The sequence below is a fragment of the Hyperolius riggenbachi genome, chromosome 4, assembly GCF_040937935.1.
Source record: "Hyperolius riggenbachi isolate aHypRig1 chromosome 4, aHypRig1.pri, whole genome shotgun sequence".
Lineage (NCBI taxonomy): Eukaryota > Metazoa > Chordata > Amphibia > Anura > Hyperoliidae > Hyperolius > Hyperolius riggenbachi.
In genome coordinates, this window is record NC_090649.1 from 387,381,724 (window position 1) to 387,404,223 (window position 22,500).

General features: G+C 45.5%; 1 protein-coding gene across 5 annotated transcripts in view; it reads left to right on the top strand.

Annotated features, from left to right (window-relative positions):
* LOC137504126 (interferon-induced, double-stranded RNA-activated protein kinase-like) overlaps positions 1–22,500 on the top strand; it is a 192,171-nt gene that overhangs the window by 126,119 nt on the left and 43,552 nt on the right. For all 5 annotated transcript variants that reach the window (XR_011019430.1, XM_068232136.1, XM_068232138.1 and 2 more), the window contains one exon: positions 700–880. Coding sequence is in view for 4 of the 5 variants with exons in the window: in XM_068232136.1 (XP_068088237.1) it covers positions 700–880 (181 nt within the window). In the remaining variant the exon portion in view is untranslated. The remainder of the gene's footprint in view (positions 1–699; positions 881–22,500) is intronic.

Below are 22,500 nucleotides of genomic sequence, written 5' to 3' on the forward strand. Positions count from 1 at the left end.
AGGGCTGCAGTGGAAATATCCTGTCCGCTCTACTGCGCCGGCGTCTGCGCAGTAGAGCAGACCCCATAAACAGTAGTATAAGGCCTGACAATTTTTTGAATACTATGAACAGATTGTGTAAGTAAGCTCTCATACTACATGGAGGTTGTAAAATTCACCATTGATTAGCCAATCAATATTGGATGTGTGTACCAGGCTTTGCTAAAGCAGCCCATACACTCAGCCGATTTTCTGGCCGACCGATCGATCGATCGATTGATCGATTGCAAATCGGTTGGCCGATCGACCGATCGATGGCCGATTTCGATCGATTTCGATGGATTTCCATCGAACTTGCAGGGTGGAAAATTTAGGTCGATCTGAAGAGATTGCTTATCAGTTTGCATTGGCCTTAATGGAAATCTGATGGCAAAAAAAATGCCATCAGATGGAATTTCAATAGATTTCAAACTGAAATCTGTTGGAATTCTATCCTGGTAAAAAATGTTCTAAAAACGCATCAGATAGACCATCAGATGCATTTCTTATCTATCTGCTGCCAATCTGACGAGTGTATGGGCACCTTTACTGTATGCAGCAAGTTCCTGGTATGAAAATGTATACATTGCAAAGACATTGACCAGGCTTTGGAATAACCTGTAATATAATGTAAGCACATTTTCTGCAGCCTTTTGTAAACTAATTATTTGTCTTTTTCAGTTTTTTACAGAAGTGCAAGTGCCTGTTCATCCAAATGGAGTGGTGTCCAAACGGCACTTTGGCGGAATGGATTGAAAAGATGGGAAAGGTTGATCGGCAGAGAAGCCTCAATATTTTCAGACAGATTGTAGATGGAGTGGAATATATTCATTCTAAGAAATTAATTCACAGAGACCTGAAGGTAAGTGATTGTATGTTATCTTTAGAAGACAACTGAAGCAAGAGGGATATGGAGGCTGCCATATTCATTTCCATTTAAGCAATACCAGTTGCCTGGCTATCTTGCTGATTTTATGCCTCTAATACTTTTAGCCATAGACCAGGGACGTTGCTAGGGTCCCAAAAGATTTGGGGCACCAAGGTCAAAGGTAGAGTGCGGCACCAAGGCGTACTGCGGCAAAAATGGGCATGGCCATGATGTGGGCGGCAGTAAAATGGGCATAGCCAACTGTAATGTAACTCAAAACAGGAGGGTTTTTCCCCCCCAAAACCACAGTTTGGCAAGGGTACCACTTTTGCCGCAGGGTAGCGCTAAAGAAATTAAAGTCTATGGTGCATTTCATGCTTGCTGCGGTGCAGCGGAAGCTTCGCATCTGTCACAAAAGCACCCGCGCGTTATGGGGCAACATCCGCGGTGACCTGCATAGATCGGAAGTCATGTAATTCAGTTGTGCCGCAGACATTTTAAACGGGTTCACACTTGTGTTGCGCATGTGCGGAAGAGGATTTTTTTTTTCAATACACTTTTGTGCAATTCGTATTTCCGACGGAAAGTGAGCACTAGAGAGCCACACTTAAAATTTGATTGGCTGCCAAGATGTTCATGAAGGCTCATTACCGTGAATTACAGCAGGTAACGACAAAGCCTTTAATCTGATCACACAGCAATCACAATGCTGGTTTCTAGTGTGAAACCGGTCTCAAGGTAATTAGACAACGATTTCCACCGCAAAAAAACACGCATAACAAAACCATGCATCCCCCATGGTGTAGTGGTCTCACATCAAGGAGGCCCACAGGATAAATCTGCAGAAACGGAGTGATGCTATCATGACAATATTGACTGAAATCTGAGGAAAGCCATGAAGAATGAAGGCAGTTCTGAAACTCCGTACTAGCAAGATGTAACTCATAAACAAACACTGTGGCACATTTAAAATGCACAAACAGTTACCCCAAATGTCAAATGCAGAACTGTTACCTCACATGTGAAATGTAAAAACTGTTACGCCAAATACTAGAAATGCAGAAACCGCTACCACAGATGTGAAATGCAAAAGCAGTTAGCACAGATGTGAAATGCAGAAAAGGTTATGCCACATACAGTAGCAATAAAATGTGTGTGAACCCTTTGGAATTATGTAGATTTCTCCAGAAATTGGTCATGAAATGTGATCTGATCTTTATCTAAGTCTCAATAATAAACAATAACAGTCTGCTTAAACTAATGCCACACAAATGGTGGCTGGATGGTGTAATGGTTAAGGGCTCTGCCACTGACACAGGAGACCAGGGTTCAAATATCGGCTCTGCCTGTTCAGTAAGCCAGCACCTATTCAGCAGGAGACCTTTGGCAAGTCTCCATAACACTGCTACTGCCTATAGAGCGCGCCCTAGTGGCTGCTGCTTTGGCGCTTTGAGTCCGCCAGGAGAAAAGCGCGATATAAATGTTATTTGTCTTGTCAAATAATTAAATGTTTCCATGTTTTTATTAAACACAAAATGTAAACATTCACTGTGCAGGTGGAAAAGGTATGTGAACCCTTGGATTGAGTAACTGGTTGAACTTCATTTGGCAGCAACAACTTCAACCAAACATTTCCTGTAGTTGCAGATCAAACGTGCACAACGGTCAGAAGTAATTTTTTGACCATTCCAGTTTACAGAACTGTTTCAGTTCAGCAATGTTCTTGGGGTATCTAGTGTAAATCACTTTCTTGAGGTCATGCCATTGCATCTCAATCGAGTTGATGTCAGGACTCTGACTGGGCCATTCCTGAAGGCGTACTGTATTTTCTTCTGTTTAAGCCATTCTGTTGTTGGTCTACTTCTATGCTTTGGGTCGTTGTCCTGTTGCAACACCCATCTTCTGCTGAGCTTCAGCTGGTGGACAGGTGGCCTTAAGTTCTCATGCAAAATGTCTTGATAAACTTGGGAATTCATTTTTCCTTCAATGATAACAATTCGTCCAGGCCCTGATGCAGCAAACCAGCCCCCAAACCATGATGCCCCCACCACCAACTTCACAGTTGGGATGAGGTTTTGATGTTAGTGTGCTGTGCCTCTTTTTCTCTGCACAAAGTGTTGTGTGTTTCTTCCAAACAACTCAACTTTGGTTTCATCTGTCCACAGAATATTTTGCCAATACTGCGTTGGAACATCCAGGTGCTCTTTTGCAAACTTGAAACGTGCAGCAATTATTTTTTTTTGACAGCAGTGCTTTCCTCTGTGGTATCCTCCCATGAACTCCATTCTTGTTTAGTGTTTCATGTATCATAGATTTGCTAACATGGATGTTGGCATATGCCAGAGACTTTTGTCAGTCTTTAGCTGACACTCTAGGAATCTTTTTCACCTCATTGAGCATTCAGTGTTGTGCTCTTGCAGTCCTCTTTACAGGATGGCCACTCCTAGGGAGAGTAGCAGCAGTGCTGAACTTTCTCCATTCATAGACCGTTTGTTTTACTGTGGACTGATGAAACAGCAAGGCTTTTGGAGATACTTTTATAACCCTTTCCAGCTTCATGCAAGTCATCAATTCTTAAAGTGGATCCGAGATGAACTTTTACTCATTGCATAATTGTGTTCCTTTCCTGTTGTTTGTAGGGAATTCCTCAAACCAAATACTTTTTTTTTTTTGTTTTAATACTCTAATTGCCTATAAACTAAACAAGCCTCGTCCACGGCATTTCAGAGAGCCTTGGCATTTTCAGACAGTAGCAAGGGCTCATGGGAGCTCAGTCTGGGCAGGAGGATGGGAAGGTATTACTAGCCAGAGATTTCAGAGGGAGGAGGGATTAGGTTTTTTTCACAGGCGGAGTGCTGAAGATGCAGATAAGCTTGCTGTGTGTAATGTTTACAAACATGACTGCTGTCATTGTATCACAGGAAGAAATAATCATATTCTATTGAAGCTGTTTGCAGCTAGATTTGTTGTGTAAACTATCTAAACTTTAGATAAGATATATAGACAAGTTAGTTTTTCATCTCAGATCCGCTTTAATCGTGGGACCCAGAACGTGTGTGTGTGTGTGTGTGTGTGTGTTTTGGGAAAGGGCAGCTGTAACCAACACCTCCAATCTCATCTCATTGATTGGACTCCAGCTGGCTAACATCTCACTCCAATTAGCTCTTGGAGATGTCTTTAGTCTTGGGGTTCAGATACATTTTCTACTTGCACTGTGAATGTTTACATGGTGTGTTCAATAAAAACATGGAAACATTTAATTATTTGTGTGGTATTAGTTTCAGCAGACTGTGATTGTCTATTGCTGTGATGTAGATCGGATTACATTTTATGATACATTTGTGCAGAAATCCATATTCCAAAGGGTTCACATACTTTTTCTTGCTACTGTATATGAAATGCAGAAACAGTATCACAGATTTGAAATGCAAAAAAAAAAAGTTACGCCACATATGTGAAATGCAAAAAATGTTATCACATCAGCAATGCAGACACGTTAAGCCACAGATGTGAGATGCAGAAATGTTACGCCAGAGATGTGAAAAGCCTGGTGCAGAGTTCACATGGATCAGTTAATCAAAGCAAGCTCCATCTCATCAATGGTTAAACATCAAGTGTAAATGCAGTTAGTCAGCATGTGAGGGAATTGATAGCATGAGGTAGAAAAGCCAACCTGGAACAAATACTTTAGTTTAGTAAAGCTGTTTGTACAAAATTTGCCTTGCCACTCTCCAACAACTTTTCACTTCTGCAATGTCCTCTTCCAAGGTTCGTCCCTGCACACTGATGTGGTGCAGACCATCATGAACTTGATTGACCTGAGATGAAATCTGTGCTCCCCGCGTACGTTAAAAAGGGGCGCTGGGAAAAAAGGGCGCCGGGTTTTTAACGATAAGCATGGATAACGTTTAAAAATGTATTGTACTGTATTTCGTTTAAAATTAATGTTTTTTTAAAGTTATAAATCATTAAATAATGTGCATTAAATCGGCAATTGTAAAAACGTTAATCTTTCGTTTAAATAGTGAAACGTATAATAGCGTTTAAAAAAAAAAATACTAAGTAACCCTCCCTGTACCTACCCCTAACCCCTAGACCCCCCTGTTGATGCCTAAACCTAAGACCCCCCCCTGTTGGTGCCTAAGTAACCCTCCCTGTACCTACCCCTAACCCCTAGACCCCCCTGTTAGTGCCTAAACCTAAGACCCCCCTGTTGGTGCCTAAACCTAAGACCCACCTGTTAGTGCCTAAACCTAAGACCCCCCTGTTGGTGCCTAAACCTAAGACCCCCCCTGTTGGTGCCTAAACCTAAGACCCCCTGTTGGTGCCTAAACCTAAGACCCCCCTGTTGGTGCCTAAACCTAAGACCCCCCTTTTGGTGCCTAAACCTAAGACCCCCTGTTGGTGCCTAAACCTAAGACCCCCCTGTTGGTGCCTAAACCTAAGACCCCCCTGTTGGTGCCTAAACCTAAGACCCCCCTGTTGGTGCCTAAACCTAAGACCCCCCTGTTAGTTTTTTCGTTTAAAAATAATGTTTAAAAAAAAAAAAAATGTACTGTTTTTCGTTTAAAAATAATGTTTTAAAAAAAATATTGTACTGTTTTTCGTTTAAAAATAAAATTTAAAAATGTAGAAATCATTAAATAATGTGTAATCATGAGAAACAGTAATAAAACATTAAGTCTCCGGGCGCCGCTTTTAAAACGTTATTTTTCTCCGGCGCCCTTTTTTCCTATCGGGCGCCCATTAAACGATATTTATTATAGGAGTGAATGGCGGCGCCCGATTTGTCCACTAGCCTCAGGCGCCCGAATTTACTGTTCCCGTGCTCCCCAGCATTTGATAATCCCTCCTTATCAGACCAGCTGGAGCCCACTCATCTACTGGCTACTACAGTGTCTTATCAGCTGGCAGAGAGGAGGCTGATAAAACCTGGAAGCCTCTCTCCCTCCATGCAGTTACCAGACTCAATCCAGGCCTGCATCAGCGCTGAATTGTAAACACACTGCCATGTGCCTATTCCTGATCTAACCTCAGCAGCACTTTTTTCCTGTTGTTGTCACTCACTCCTCTCTGACTGGCTGGCCACAAAAGTACTAGGATTGGCTAAGGGAAGCTGGTGCTGCTCTTATTGGCCAGAATCTCCCCTCAATGCTGCCCATGATTATCTGTAATTGGCTGCCGAGAGCCTGGAAATGAGCCACTGAAACATTCAGGGCACTCTGTGTGACAAGCAGGACTCTGTGGGAGGAGATTTGGGGAAGTGCTATGAATCTCTTGCCCTAACGACGCACATGCATAGACCCTGAACAAGCATGCAGAAAATCAGGTGTTTCTGACATTGGGATTTATTCACGAAGCCGCGCTGCTATAGCAGCGGGAGCTTCATGACAGCAACGTGACCTAAATTCAGAATAGAATTTGCCATAACTACTTCCTGTGGCAATGCATTCCACATCTTACACACTCTTACTATAAAGAACCCTTTCATAAATAAATGGCTAAAACGTTTTTCCTCCATGCGCAGATCATGTCCTCTAGTCCTCGGAGAAGGCCTAGAGATGAAAAGCTAATCCGTCAAGCTTTTATATTGCCCTCTGATGTATTATACATGTTAATGCCTCTAAGGCGTCTTTTCTCCAGACTAAATAAACCCAATTTATCTAACCTTTCTTGGTAAGCGAGACCTTCCATCTTCGTATCAATTTAGTTACTAGTCTCTGCACCGGCTTTAAAACTACAATATCTTTCCTGTAATGTGGTGCCCAGAACTGAATTCCATATTCCAGATGTGACCTTACTAGAGCGTTAAACAGGGGCAATATTATGTTAGCATCTCAAGTTTTTATTTCCCTTTTAATGTATCCCAACATTTTATTATTTTTAGCTGCAACGGCTTGGCATTGAATACGATTATTTAACTTGTCGATGAGTACTCTTAAAGTGGATCCGAGATAAACTTTTACTCATTGCATAATTGTGCTCCTTTCCTATAGTTTATAGGGAATTCCTCAAGCCAAATACTTTTTTTTTTCTTTCAATACTTTAATTCCCTACAAACTAAACAAGCCTCACCCACAGCTTTTCAAGTGCCAAGGCATTTTCAGACAATAGCAAGGGCTTACAGGAGCTCAGTCTGGCCAGGAGGAGGGTGAGGTGTTACTAGCCATTGATTTCAAAGGCAGAGGGGAGGAGGAGAGGGGACTGAATGTACACACAAAAAAGCTGATAGCATCTCCAGCCCTTAGCCTGTGACAATATGACAAAATGAACATGGCTGCCCTCGTATCACAGGAATAAATAATCATACACTTTTTAAACTTTTGCAGCTAGACATACTGTGTAAACTATCTAAACTTTAGATAATATATATATATATATATATATATATATATATATATATATATATATATATATATATATATATATATATATATATATATATATATATATATATATATATATATGTATATGTATGTTACTTGTTCTAGCTAGTTTTTCATCTGGAATCCGCTTTAAGTCAGTCTCCAAGTTTGATGTCCCCATCTGTATCCCGTTCATTTTGTATGGTGCTAGACCATTGGTACGATAAAGACAAAAGAAATACCGAGAGCCCAATATAGTGTAGTATGCAAAACAAGAGGTTGGAAATGAAAAGTATATAATGTATATACTCACAAGCGTGGTTTACTGCCTAGGTAACCACTGTATAGGCAGGTAAGGAGATTAGACCTGTCCTCACTCAGGATTAAAAGTCGCTCTCTGTAGAAAAGGAAAAATGAGGATCAACCCCTCCACCAGGGGTGGATATTGATAATGTAAGAGTGAACAGAGGCGCCAGCAGAATAAAAGGTTCTAAAAGGCTTAAAATCCCTCAGGAGGTGGTGGTGGACTCGCCTCCCCGAAGCAGACAAAGATGCCGTCAGTTTTATGCCTGTTGTCATAAAACTGACGGTATCTTGTCTGCTTCGGGGAGGCGAGTCCACCACCACCTCCTGAGGGATTTTAAGCCTTTTGGAACCTTTCATCCTGCTGGCGCCTCTGTTCACTCTTACATTAGACCATTGGTATGACCAAAATGCATGACTTTACATTTTTCAACATTGAATTTCATCTGCCATTTATGTGCCCATATAGCCATCCTATCCAGATCCTGTTGCAATATGTCACTATTTTCCTGAGAGTTGATGATTCTGCACAATTTTGTATCATCTGCAAAAATAGCAACATTGCTTTATACTGCATCTACTAGATCATTAATAAATAAATTAAAGGGCACTGGACCCAGTGCAGACCCCCTGTGGGACCCCACTGCTAACAGTCACCCATTTTGAATATGATCCATTGACCACAACTCTGTTTTCTGTCCATTAGCCTCGTCCCTATGCATGCACACACTCTTTCCCAGTCCTTGCATCCTCAACTTTTGCACCAGACTTTTATGGGGAACAGTGTCGAAGGCCTTTGCAAAGTCAAAGTATATTACATCTACAGCATTCCCAATATCCACATTAGGGTTTACTACCTCATAAAAGCTGAACATGTTAGTCAAACAGGACCTGCCTTTAGTAAACCCATGCTGATGCTTTGAAATAAGATTATTTTCTACTATGAAGTCTAGTATAGTATCTCTTAGTAACCCCTTGAATAGTTTGCACACAACTGATGTTAAAGTGAATCTGAGATGAACTTTTACTCCTTGCATAATTGTGTTCCTTTCCTATTGTTTATAGGGCATTACTCAAGCCAAATACTTTTTTTTGTTTTTGTTTTAATACTTCAAGCCTCGCCCACAGGTTTTCAGAGAGCCTTGGCATTTTCAGACAGTAGTAAGGGCTCATGGGAGCTCAGTCTGGGCAGGAGGAGGGGGAGGTATTACTAGCCAGAGATTTCAGAGGCGGAGGGAGGATTACGTTTTTTTTTTTTCAGAGGCTGAATGCTGTGTGTAATGTTTACAAACAACATGGCTGCTGTCAAGGTATCACAGGAAGAAATAATCATCATAGTCTATTGAAGCTGTTTGCAGCTAGATTTGTTGTGTAAACTATCTAAACTTTAGATAAGATATATAGACCAGTTACTTGTTATAGTTAGTTTTTCATCTCGTGTCCACTTTAAGCTTACAGGTCTATAATTTCCCGGATCTGATATTTTTTTTGCCCTTCTTAAAGGGGAACTACAGCCTAAACAAACATACTGTCATCAAGCTACATTAGTTATGTTAATTAGAATAGATAGGTAATATAATCTCTTACCCACCCTGTTTTAAAAGAACAGGCAAATGTTTGTGATTCATGGGGGCTGCCATCTTTGTCATGGGGGCAGCCATCTTTTTGGTTGAAAGGAGGTGACAAGGAGCAGGAGACACAGTTCCAACTATCCTGTGTCCTGATTACCCCTCCCAGCTGCACACGCTAGGCTTCAAATGTCAAATTCAAAATGTAAAAAAAAAAAAAAAAAAATTGCACCAAAACAGCAGAACGAGAACAACAAAATCAGAAATCCCATCATGCTTTGCACAGCATCAGGGCAAAAAAGCCCGGGCAGTTTTCTTCTGTGCAGCTAAAAATGAGGCTTGCATAAGAGAAACTAAGTTCTGATGCTGTGCAACGGTTAAAGAAACACAAAGCCTTTTCAGTGCTGCCGAGTCGATTTTTAGTCCGGAGGTTCACTTTAAATAATGGGAAAACGTGGGCTGTACGCCAGTCTACTGGAACTCTGCAAGTTGAAAGAAAGTCACAAAAGATAAGATAAAGGGGTTTATTGATAACTGAACTTAACCTCCTTAGCGGTAACCCCGAGTCAGAAATCCGCAGCTCAGATTGGTAATCCCGAGTTGGATCCAGTGCGGGTGTGTAATGTGTAGGGCTGCCACAGAGCTATCTAGCGGTATGATTTTTAGGGTCTAAAAGCTTGTGGAAAAATTGCACTGCATTTGGAGAATAAAATCTGGAAATCATACCGCCAGGGAAGTTAATTCCCTTAGGACCCGAGGATGCATGCCATCCGGGACAGGTGCCTTGTCTATTTTTAATTTATTTAGTCTTGCCTTCACTTCTTCCTGTGTTAAGTATTTAATATTACAATTGGAAGATTGAGACTGTTCTGCATCTGTAATTTGCAACAGAAGACAGAAGCAAAGAAAGCATTTAATAACTCCGCCTTACCTTGGTCATCCACCATTGAGTTTCCACCCTCATCCTTTAGGAGTCCAATACAGTCAACCTTTCTTTTTTTAGAGTTGATGTACTTGTAAAACTTCTTTGGGTTAGATTTGATATCCCCAGCGATTTTGATTTTCAGCTTCAATCTTTGCCAGCCTAATTTATTTTTTTACAACGTTTATTGCACTCCTAGTAATTGTTTAATGCAGCCTCGGTCCCCTACTGTTTTAGGATCTTATAGGCATTCTTTTTCCCCTTCATTTTATCTCTAACCTTTCTATTAATCCATAGAGGCCTTTTTTTTTTATTCCTAGACGTTTTTTTTCCATATGGGATATATTTACAGAATAATTTTAAAAGCTTGCCATTTCCCTTCAGTGTCCTTCCCTTGTAGTACATTATTCCAGTTCACGTTAGTGCCTGCCAGGGGCGTAACTAAAAATCACTGGGCCCCCCTGCGAAACCTTGGATGGCGCCCCCCTTCCGACTCCTGCCCTCGAGACCCACACACACACACAAATGCACAGGTCTCCTCTGTGTCGCCAGAATATCAACAACCTGGACACCCCGCCCTCCCCCCCCCCCCCCCCCCGCCTCATGAAAGAAGCCTGAGCCTTAACTAAATGTTCAAATCAAACCCAAGGCATATTGGGCCCTAGGAAATAGATACTTAAGAGGGAAACCTCTGGATACGCGGGAGGTTTTATGTGTCCTCCTCCAGACCACCATCGCTGCCTGAGACTCATGAATTTCACACCGCGCTTCTTTTAATGCACGAGTGCAGCCGTACTGCCCCTGCACGAGTACAGCCGTGCCTGAACATTAAGATAAATAGCTTCGGCTTTATGCACAGGCACGGCCGGACTCGCACAGGCACAGTATGGCCACACTCATACATGAAGAGGAGCATAGCCAAGTAAGATATCCAACAAGCTCCTGTCCTTACCTGGGCCTTCCTCCAGCCCCTGCCACTGCACCTCCCCCCCCCCCCCTGTAATGTTAGGCTCCTGCTGTCTTTTTACCTCATCTTGTCCACATATTGAGACTTTACCCTCCCGCCTCTCCCCAGATCCTAGTTTAAAATCTCCTCCAACCGTTTAGCCATCTTCTCCCCCATTGCAGCTGCACCCTCCCCATTAAGGTGCAGCCCATCCCTGCTGTAGAGCCTGTACCCGACTGCAAAGCCTGCCCAGTTCTCCAGGAACCCAAACCCCTCCTTCCTACACCAATTTCTCAGTCACTTATATAACTCCCTAAGCTCCCTCTGTCTCTTAGATGTAGCACTGGCAGTATTTCAGAAAACACCTCCTTGGAGGTCCCTGTTTTAAGTTTATCTCCAAGTACCTGAAAATCATTTCTGAGGACCTTCCATCTCCCACTAACCTTGTCATTGGTGCCAATGTGTACCATGACAGCCGGGTCTTCCCCAGCCCCACCCAATAATCTGTCAATTTGTTCCACTACATGCCGAACCCGAGCACCCGGGAGACAACAGACTGTATGGCATTCACGATTTATTCGACAATTACCCTGTCTGTGTGCCTAATAATTGAATCCCTTACCACCAGTATCTGTCTAGCCTTAGCTGCCCTCCTATTCCCATTCTCGTTGCAGCGGTCGATCCCTTGGTTGTTAAGGGACACATCCTGCTGCAGCGTTGCTACAGAATCCACATCCCCAATATTACGCAAACAAGCATACTTATTAGGGAAGGCCAAATCGGGACTAGCCTCCCTGCCACTTTTTCCCCAACCCTTTCTAACTGTAACCCAACTAGCTTCTAACTCTGCTTCTTGCTACGGCTGTGCCCCACCCAACACATCTTCATCGGTTCCATTCAGTGTGTGGATTGTGAGATCCAAGCTCTTCTCCATGTTGTCTATGCGTCTCAGTGTTGCAAGTTGCTCATTTAGCTCTCTGACTTCAGCATCTAATTGAGCAACATGCACACACCCAGGGCAACAGTAAACACCCTCAATCTGCTTATCAAGGCATGCATACATGTTGCAGGATGTACACTGTACTGCATTTTCCAACATGATGACTATGGTGTGGGGAAAAATTACTTAATGTAAACTGTGGTGGTAAAAGATGAAGTGGAAGAGTGAGTGAAGCGGGGGTAAAGTGGAAGAATGAGTGAAGCGGGGGTGAAGGAGAGAGAGTGAGTGAAGCTGGGGTGGAGGAGAGGGAGAGTGAGTGAAGCTGGGGTGGAGGAGAGGGAGAGTGAGTGAAGCTGGGGTGGAGGAGAGGGAGAGTGAGTGAAGCTGGGGTGGAGGAGAGGGAGAGTGAGTGAAGCTGGGGTGGAGGAGAGGGAGAGTGAGTGAAGCTGGGGTGGAGGAGAGGGAGAGTGAGTGAAGCTGGGGTGGAGGAGAGGGAGAGTGAGTGAAGCTGGGGTGGAGGAGAGGGAGAGTGAGTGAAGCTGGGGTGGAGGAGAGGGAGAGTGAGTGAAGCTGGGGTGGAGGAGAGGGAGAGTGAGTGAAGCTGGGGTGGAGGAGAGGGAGAGTGAGTGAAGCTGGGGTGGAGGAGAGGGAGAGTGAGTGAAGCTGGGGTGGAGGAGAGGGAGAGTGAGTGAAGCTGGGGTGGAGGAGAGGGAGAGTAAGTGAAGCTGGGGTGGAGGAGAGGGAGAGTGAGTGGTGCAGGGGTGAAGGAGAGGGAGAGTAAGTGAAGCTGGGGTGGAGGAGAGGGAGAGTGAATGAAGCTGGGGTGGAGGAGAGGGAGAGTGAGTGAAGCTGGGGTGGAGGAGATGGAGAGTGAGTGAAGCTGGGGTGGAGGAGAGGGAGGGAGAGTGAGTGAAGCTGGGGTGGAGGAGAGGGAGAGTGAGTGGTGCAGGGGTGGAGGAGAGGTAGAGTAAGTGAAGCTGGGGTGGAGGAGAGGAAGAGTGAGTGGTGCAGGGGTGGAGGAGAGGTAGAGTAAGTGAAGCTGGGGTGGAGGAGAGGGAGAGTGAGTGAAGCTGGGGTGGAGGAGAGGTGTAGAGTAAGTGAAGCTGGGGTGGAGGAGAGGGAGAGTGAGTGAAGCTGGGGTGGAGGAGAGGGGGAGTGAGTGGTGCAGGGGTGGAGGAGAGGTAGAGTAAGTGAAGCTGGGGTGGAGGAGAGGGAGAGTGAGTGAAGCTGGGGTGGAGGAGAGGTGTAGAGTAAGTGAAGCTGGGGTGGAGGAGAGGGAGAGTGAGTGAAGCTGGGGTGGAGGCGAGAGGGAGAGTGAGTGAAGCTGGGGTGGAGGAGAGGTAGAGTAAGTGAAGCTGGGGTGGAGGAGATGGAGAGTGAGTGAAGCTGGGGTGGAGGAGAGGTGTAGAGTAAGTGAAGCTGGGGTGGAGGAGAGGCAGAGTGAGTGAAGCTGGGGTGGAGGCGAGAGGGAGAGTGAGTGAAGCTGGGGTGGAGGAGAGGTAGAGTAAGTGAAGCTGGGGTGGAGGAGAGGGAGTGAAGCTGGGGTGGAGGAGAGGGAGATTGAGTGAAGCTGGGGTGGAGGAGAGGGAGAGTGAGTGAAGCTGGGGTGGAGGAGAGGGAGAGTGAGTGAAGCTGGGGTGGAGGAGAGGGAGAGTGAGTGAAGCTGGGGTGGAGGAGAGGGAGAGTGAGTGAAGCTGGGGTGGAGGAGAGGGAGAGTGAGTGAAGCTGGGGTGGAGGAGAGGGAGAGTAAGTGAAGCTAGGGTGGAGGAGAGGGAGAGTGAGTGGTGCTGGGGTGGAGGAGAGGGAGAGTGAGTGGTGCTGGGGTGGAGGAGAGGGAGAGTGAGTGAAGCTGGGGTGGAGGAGAGGGATAGTGAGTGAAGCTGGGGTGGAGGAGAGGGGGAGTGAATGAATCTGGGGTGGGGGAGAGGGAGTGAAGCTGTGGTGGAGGAGAGGGAGAGTGAGTGAAGCTGGGGTGGAGGAGAGGGAGAGTGAGTGAAGCTGGAGTGGAGGAGATGGAGAGTGAGTGAAGCTGGGGTGGAGGAGAGGTGTAGAGTAAGTGAAGCTGGGGTGGAGGAGAGGGAGAGTGAGTGAAGCTGGGGTGGAGGAGAGGGAGAGTGAGTGAAGCTGGGGTGGAGGAGAGGGAGAGTAAGTGAAGGAAGAGAGCGAAATATAAACTTAAAAGAGACAATTAAGCCAGGAATAAAAAATCAGTTTTACTTTCCTGGGGCTTCTACCAGCCCCCTCCAGCAATCCCGAGCCCTCGCAGTCACTCACAGAGCCTCCGGTCACCCGCCACCAGCTAGTTTCGTTTTCACTGACGGGCCTGGACACGCATATTTTTCTTCGCATTCCCGTCTGCAATAGCGTCCTTTGCCTGTGCAGGACACTACTCAGGATGGGAACATGAAGGATACGCGTAGCCAGGCCTACGCAGGCGCAGAAAGCACACAGATTCCCTGTCAGAGCCTGTCAGCGAAAACAAAACTAGTTGGTGGCGGAGGACCGGAGGCTCCACCAGTGACTGCGAGGGCACGGGACGGCTGCAGTGGGCTGGTAGAATCCCCGGGAAAAGTAAAACTGATTTTTTTATTCCTGACTTAAAGAGGAACTTCAGCCTAAACAAACATACTGTCATTAAGTTACATTAGTTATGTTAATTAAAATAGATGGGTAATATAATCTCTTACCCACCCTGTTTTAAAAGAACAGGCAAATGTTTGATTTCATGAGGGCAGCCATCTTTTTAGGATTTTTATCGCAGGGGGACATAGACCTGGCGCCCACCTTTCCGCTTTGCATCCGACCTTGCTGACTGTAAGTGCTTCTGTTTTTATTGACTGAATAAATTACCCACAGGGGGACATAGACCTGGCGCCCACCTTTCCGCTTTGCATCCGACCTTGCTGACTGTAAGTGCTTCTGTTTTTATTGACTGAATAAATTACCCGAATTGCAGTGCTGGCTCTATCTCATCTCTCTCCTCCACACAAGTTTACCTGCTGCTACATAGCCTGTGCACGCTTTTTCAAGGGAATTACTTTGCCACAGTCTAATGCCAGGAGTCGAGTCCAGTCCCCTGCTGTAGTACAATACAATACAATACAATACAATAATACAATACAATAACATTTGTAAAGCGCTTTTCTCCCATAGGACTCAAAGCGCATAGCTGTGTCTCAGATTAATACAGGGTTTCAGGCTGGGTTGTGTTACAGAGGAGATAGTCAGATGTTCATGAATGCCAGACTGAAAAGGTAGGTTTTCAGTTTAGACTTAAATGCTTCCAGGGATGGGGCTGTCCTGATTGGGTGTGGCAGGGAGTTCCAAAGTGTAGGGGCAGCATGACAAAAGGCTCTGTCTCCAAAGGTTTTGAGGTGGACTCTGGGGGTGACCAAGGTGTTACGTCCTTTTGATCTAAGATTGTGGGGGGTGTGATGTAGTTGCAACAAGTCCTTCAGGTATTCAGGGCCCAGATTGTGCAAGGATTTGAATGTCAGTAAGCCAATCTTAAACAGAATTCTCCATTTTATCGGTAGCCAGTGGAGTGAGCTCAGGGTTGGTGTTATGTGGCAATGGCGGGGTTGGCTCGTTAACAGCCTTGCGGCGGCATTCTGTACTAATTGCAGGCGGCGTAAGTCTTTCTTATGCAGGCCTGTGTAGAGGAGGTTGCAGTAGTCTAACCTTGATGTGACGAAGGCATGAACTAGGGTTGGAAGATCCTCTGAAGGAATTAGGTGTTTAATCCTTGCAATATTCCTTAGGTGAAAGAAGGAATGTTTCACAACAGCTGAGATTTGATTCCTGAAGCTTAATTTCCCATCAATCAGTACTCCCAGGCTGCGCACACAGTCTGAGTTGTTCAGGTCTGAGCTCCCTATCCTTAGCGGTGTTGGTTGAGACTGGAGCTGCTTTGCTGTTGAGCCCTGGCCCTCGATAACAAGAACCTCAGTTTTGTCAGCATTAAGTTTTAGCCAATTATTATTCATCCACTCCTGAAGCTCAGCTAAGCATGCGTTTATTTGTGGAGTAGGGTCTGTGACATCAGGTTTGAATGACAAATATAGCTGGGTGTCATCAGCATAGCAATGATATGTCAGGCCATGTTTTTGTATGATTTCTCCAAGTGGCAGCATGTATATGGTGAACAGTAAAGGGGATAATATTGCGCCCTGAGGTACACCGTATTTTAGTGGTACAGGGTTGAAGAGGAAGGGCCCTAAGGCTACCCTTTGTGTTCTGCCAGCCAGGAAGGAGTTGAACCACCGGAGAACAATGCCATCTATGCCACAGTACTCTTGTAGCCTGTTGAGTAAGATTTCATGATCGACTGTGTCAAAAGCCGCTGAGAGGTCGAGCAAAATCAGGATGGAACATTGACCCTTGTCTCTTGCAATGAGCAGATCATTGCAAATCTGGGTGAGGGCTGTTTCACAACTGTGATATTTCCTGAAACCAGATTGAAGAGGGTCAAGGATGTTGTTTCTGGAGAGCCTGGCTTCAAGTTGGAGGTAGACAGCCTTTTCAATAACTTTTCCCAGAAAGGGGAGGTTTGAGACAGGTCTGTAGCTGTTTAGAGCATCTGGGTCTAAGGATGGTTTCTTGAGTAGAGGCCTGACGATTGCTTCTTTCAGAGTAGAGGGAAACCACCCTTCTTGTAAGGAGCCGTTGACTATTTTGTGGAATGCCGGTGTAAATAGTTCAGGGCATTTCAACATGAACTTAGTGGGGCCAGGGTCCAGATCGCAGGTAGTCTGGCGAAGGTTTGAGAGGATATCCAAGATGTCTTTTTCAGTGATTACCTTAAAATCAGACCATGGTGGTAGGCTATTTTTGCACCTGTTATATGGCTCTGCATGGGTTTCTGGGGCTGTAAATTGAATGGCAGATCGTATGGAGGAGACTTTGTCTGAGAAGAAGTGGGCAAATTTCTCGCACAGTTCCTGTGAAGGTCTGATGCTGGATTTCCTGCAAGATGGATTGCAGAGACTGTCAACCGTGCGGAAGAGTTGGGCAGGTCTGTTGGCAGGGACGTAGGAATAGACCCTGCAGCCCCTGCAGTTGCAGGGGGGCCCCTAGCAAGTCAGGGGCCCGGAGGAGGAAAGGCTGTCACCACCGGTGTACCTACCGGGGATGCGACTCTCTCAGCCGCAGGGGGGCCCGGCCGCCCGGGGCTGCTCTGGGGCCCGCTCACTGTGCGTGGGGGGAGCGCTGCTCTGGACCCCCCAGCAAGGTGCTCAACTGGCCGCAGCGTCTAATAGACGCTGCGCCAGTTCATTCCCCGCAGCCCCGCTCCACCAGCAGCCTGCATAGTCTCCCGGCAGGCAGAGCAGGGCTACGGCAAGATGGCCGCCGAAGAAGCCCTACACTGGAGACTATTTGTGTCTCTAGTACAGGGCTTCGGCAGCCATCTTGCCGTAGCCCTGCACTCTGCCTGTCAGCGCGGGAGATGTGCTGCAGGAGGACTCGGGGAGCTGCGAGCCAGATGCCGGGAGAGGAGAAGACTTCTGTCAGGTAAGTGAATTGTTTTTTTTTCACAGGTGCATTTTTTTTTCTAGTGTCTGCTGCCTACATTGTGATTTTCAGGTAACTGCTGCCCACATTGTGATTTTCTGGTCACTGCTGCCTACATTGTGATTTTCAGGTAACTGCTGCCCACATTGTGATTTTCAGGTGTCTGCTGCACACATTATGATTTTCTGGTTACTGCTGCCCACATTGTGATTTTCAGGTGTCTGCTGCCCACATTGCGATTTTCTGGTGTCTGCTGCCCACATTATGATTTTCTGGTGTCTGCTGCCCACATTATGATTTTCTAGTGTCTGCTGCCTACATTGTGATTTTCTGGTCACTGCTGCCTACATTGTGATTTTCTGGTCACTGCTGCCCACATTGTGATTTTTAGGTGTCTGCTGCCCACATTATGATTTTCTGGTGTCTGCTGCCCACATTACGATTTTCTGGTCACTGCTGCCCACATTGCGATTTTCTGGTGTCTGCTGCCCACATTATGATTTTCTGGTGTCTGCTGCCCACATTATGATTTTCTGGTCACTGCTGCCCACATTGTGATTTTCAGGTGTCTGCTGCCCACATTGCGATTTTCTGGTGTCTGCTGCCCACATTATGATTTTCTGGTGTCTGCTGCCCACATTACGATTTTCTGGTCACTGCTGCCCACATTGCGATTTTCTGGTGTCTGCTGCCCACATTGCGATTTTCTGGTGTCTGCTGCCCACATTACGATTTTCTGGTCACTGCTGCCCACATTGCGATTTTCTGGTCACTGCTGCCCACATTGCGATTTTCTGGTGTCTGCTGCCCACATTATGATTTTCTGGTGTCTGCTGCCCACATTACGATTTTCAGGTGTCTGCTGCCCACATTACGATTTTCAGGTGTCTGCTGCCCACATTACGATTTTCAGGTGTCTGCTGCCCACATTACGATTTTCAGGTGTCTGCTGCCCACATTAGGATTTTCTGGTGTCTGCTGCCCACATTGCGATTTTCTGGTGTCTGCTGCCCACATTGCGATTTTCTGGTGTCTGCTGCCCACATTACGATTTTCAGGTGTCTGCTGCCCACATTGTGATTTTCAGGTGTCTGCTGCCCACATTACGATTTTCTGGTCACTGTTGCCCACATTGCGATTTTCTGGTCACTGCTGCCCACATTGCGATTTTCAGGTGTCTGCTGCCCTCATTACGATTTTCAGGTGTCTGCTGCCCACATTACGATTTTCAGGTGTCTGCTGCCCACATTACGATTTTCAGGTGTCTGCTGCCCACATTACGATTTTCAGGTGTCTGCTGCCCACATTGCGATTTTCAGGTGTCTGCTGCCCACATTGCGATTTTCAGGTGTCTGCTGCCCACATTGCGATTTTCAGGTGTCTGCTGCCCACATTGCGATTTTCTGGTGTCTGCTGCCCACATTACGATTTTCTGGTGTATGCTGCCCACATTAGGATTTTCTGGTGACTGCTGCCCACATTGCGATTTTCTGGTGACTGCTGCCCACATTGCGATTTTTCTGGTGACTGCTGCCCACATTAGGATTTTCTGGTGTCTGCCGCCCACATTACGACATTCTGGTGACTGACTGCTGCCCACATTAGGATTTTCTGGTGACTGCTGCCCACATTACGATATTCTGGTGACTGCTGCCCACATTAGGATTTTCTGGTGACTGATGCCCACATTGCAATTTTCTGGTGACTGCTGCCCACATGGCGATTTTCTGGTGACTGCTGCCCACATTGCGATTTTCTGGTGAACTCTGCCCACATTACGATTTTCTGGCCCACATTACGATTTTCTGGTGAACACTGCCCACGTTACGATTGTCTGGTGAATGCTGTCCACGTTACGATTTTCTGGTGAACGCTGCCCACATTACGATTTTCTGGCCCACATTACGATTTTCTGGTGAACACTGCCCAAGTTACGATTGTCTGGTGAATGCTGTCCATGTTACAATTTTCTGGTGAACTCTGCCCACATTACGATTTTCTGTCCCACATTACGATATTCTGGTGAACGCTGCCCACATTACGATTGTCTGGTGAATGCTGCCCACGTTACAATTTTCTGGTGACTGCTGCTCACGTTACTATTTTCTGGTGACTGGTGCCCACATTACGATATTCTGGTGACTGCTGCCCACATTAGGATTTTCTGGTGACTGATGCCCACATTGCAATTTTCTGGTGACTGCTGCCCACATGGCGATTTTCTGGTGACTGCTGCCCACATTACGATTTTCTGGCCCACATTACGATTTTCTGGTGAACACTGCCCACGTTACGATTGTCTGGTGAATGCTGTCCACGTTACGATTTTCTGGTGAACGCTGCCCACATTACGATTTTCTGGCCCACATTACGATTTTCTGGTGAACACTGCCCAAGTTACGATTGTCTGGTGAATGCTGTCCATGTTACAATTTTCTGGTGAACTCTGCCCACATTACGATTTTCTGTCCCACATTACGATATTCTGGTGAACGCTGCCCACATTACGATTGTCTGGTGAATGCTGCCCACGTTACAATTTTCTGGTGACTGCTGCTCACGTTACTATTTTCTGGTGACTGGTGCCCACATTACGATTTTCTGGTGAACTCTGCCCACATTATGATTTTCTAAAGGCCCACATTACGATTTTCTGGTGAACTCTGCCCACATTACGATTTTCTGGCCCACATTACGATTGTCTGGTAAAATGCTGCCCACTTTACAATTAATTTACAGTGAAACGCTGCCCCATTACGATTATTTGGCACCTATGGGGGGGGGCCCCATCCAAATATTCGCAGGGGGGCCCAGTGATTTCTAGTTACGCCCCTGTCTGTTGGCTGCATTTGCAATTTCGTGAGACAGGAATAAGGACTTCTTTTTGTTAATCATCGTTTGATATTTTTTCAGGTGAGCAATTAGGGAAAGTTTGTCATCAGGAGACTGATGTTTGCGCCACCTTCGTTCCAGTCTGCGTCCCTGTTTCTTTAGTTCCTTTATAGAGTTGTCAAACCAGCGAGCGTGATGTAATGGTGCGGAACGTTTAATCTTTAAGGGAGCTATGGCGTCAAAAGCGGCTGAGACATCGTGGTTATATTTAAGGACCATGGATTCAAGGCCTAAGTTGTGATCTGTCAGTCCACCTAGATTGAGGCTGTTCTGAAGGTGTTGGGGTGTCAAACCTTTCAAGGAACGATATTTTATTAGTTCTTTCACTTGGTGTTTTGTAGCCGGTGCTGTAAAGGAGAAGTGGACAGTGTGGTAGTCTGACCAAACTACTGGATCAATTTCCACATTGGATATTAGGAGTTCTGAATGGAAAATGAGGTCCAAAGTGTGTCCTTTTTTGTGGGTAGGGAGGTTGACGGCTTGAGAGAAGCCCAGTTCATTCATGGAGAGAAGTAGCTTAGTTCCAAATTGGGAAGAGTGTGTATCGACCCATGCGTTAAAGTCTCCAAGAATTATCCACCTAGGGTGTTTCAGTGTTATGCAAGATACAAGTTCTGCTATTTCCTTGAGAAAAGCTGAGCCAGCGTCAGGGGGTCGGTAGACAAGCAGTATGTTTATTTTTTTTCCAGCTGAGAGCTGGGCTGCTAGACATTCAAAAGAGTGGGTGCTACAGCAAGGGGTTTAATATTCAAACTGGATTTGAAGCACAGAGCTAATCCTCCGCCCTTGCGGTTTTGCCTTTCACAGTGTAAAACTGAGTAATTGTCTGGTACCACAGCTGCGAGAGTGGGTCCTGAGTTCTGATCCAACCATGTCTCTGTAATTAAAGCTAGATCTGAAGCCTCTATTAGATCATGAATAACTGCTGTTTTGTTGTTTATGGACCTGGCATTGCAGAGTACTGCTTTAATGTTGTTTCCCTTAACTTTGAGGTCTGTGTTCCTAGCTCCTGGCTGGGGGTTGTAATCAGGAGTGTGGCAGCTGTCTCTGTTATCTGGGTCCTTTACTGATACAGCTGATTTATAGATATGTGATGATTGCTTTGGCTTTGATTTATGGGTGCCTGCACCTCCTCCCCTCTTCCCCCGCCTTGTTTTCTTGAGAATCCCAAAGGATTTTAGAGGGGTAATCAAAGCAGAATCTATTTGTAAGAGTTTCTTGGGAACAGAGGTTGCAATATAGATAAGCATCTCAGCTGAGTATTTTAATGGTGGCATTTGGACAGCTGATAGACACCCTGCTGAGATCAAAGGGAAGGGGTCTTTTGCAAGCTGTACTTCTCAGAAAAAAAAAGAAGATGCTCCAGATTAAAACAAATTAAGACAGTTCCTTGTTTCAATTTAAAAAGTCTTGAGAGTGCTGGAGTCTCATCTTTGCCACCCTCCACCAGCCATCTTTTTAGTTGAAAGGAGGTGACAGGGAGCATGATGCACAGTTCCAACTGTCCTGTGTCCTGAGCACCTCTCCCAGTTGCTAGGCAACGTGAACAACAACATAGGAAATCCCATCATCCTCTGCACAGCATCAGGGGGGGGAAAGCCCAGGCTTTTTTCTTTGATGGGTGGAGCTTAGCTAAAAATGCAGCTAAAAATTATGCTTTGGTAAGAAAAACACAGTTCTGATGCTGTGAAACTGTTAAATAGGAACTCCAGCCTAAACAAACATACTGTCATTAAGTTACATTAGTGTTACAAGCCCTACTGCATAGAGCCAAATTAATCCATGCCATGCACTGATAAGGATCAAACAATCCGAAACAGTCTGTATGCATGTTGGATTATTATGGCTCTGTACAAATTAACGAACTGACACATCATTGCATTCCAGCGGTTCTGGAGGTGTGTTTAGCTTCTAAGGGTACAATGGTTAATTTGCATATATTCAGCAGTGATGCACTGGGAGACATCTCAAGCTCACTCCAACCTGAATTATCGCAAATTCTTTCTGTTTTAAGAAAGCAAACTTTTGTTTATGTTAATTAAAATAAATAGGTAATATAATCTCTTACCCACACTGTTTTAAAAGAGCAGGCAAATGTTTGATTTCATAAGAGCAGCCATCTTTTTGGTTGAAAGGAGGTAACGGAGCATGAGACACAGTTCCAACT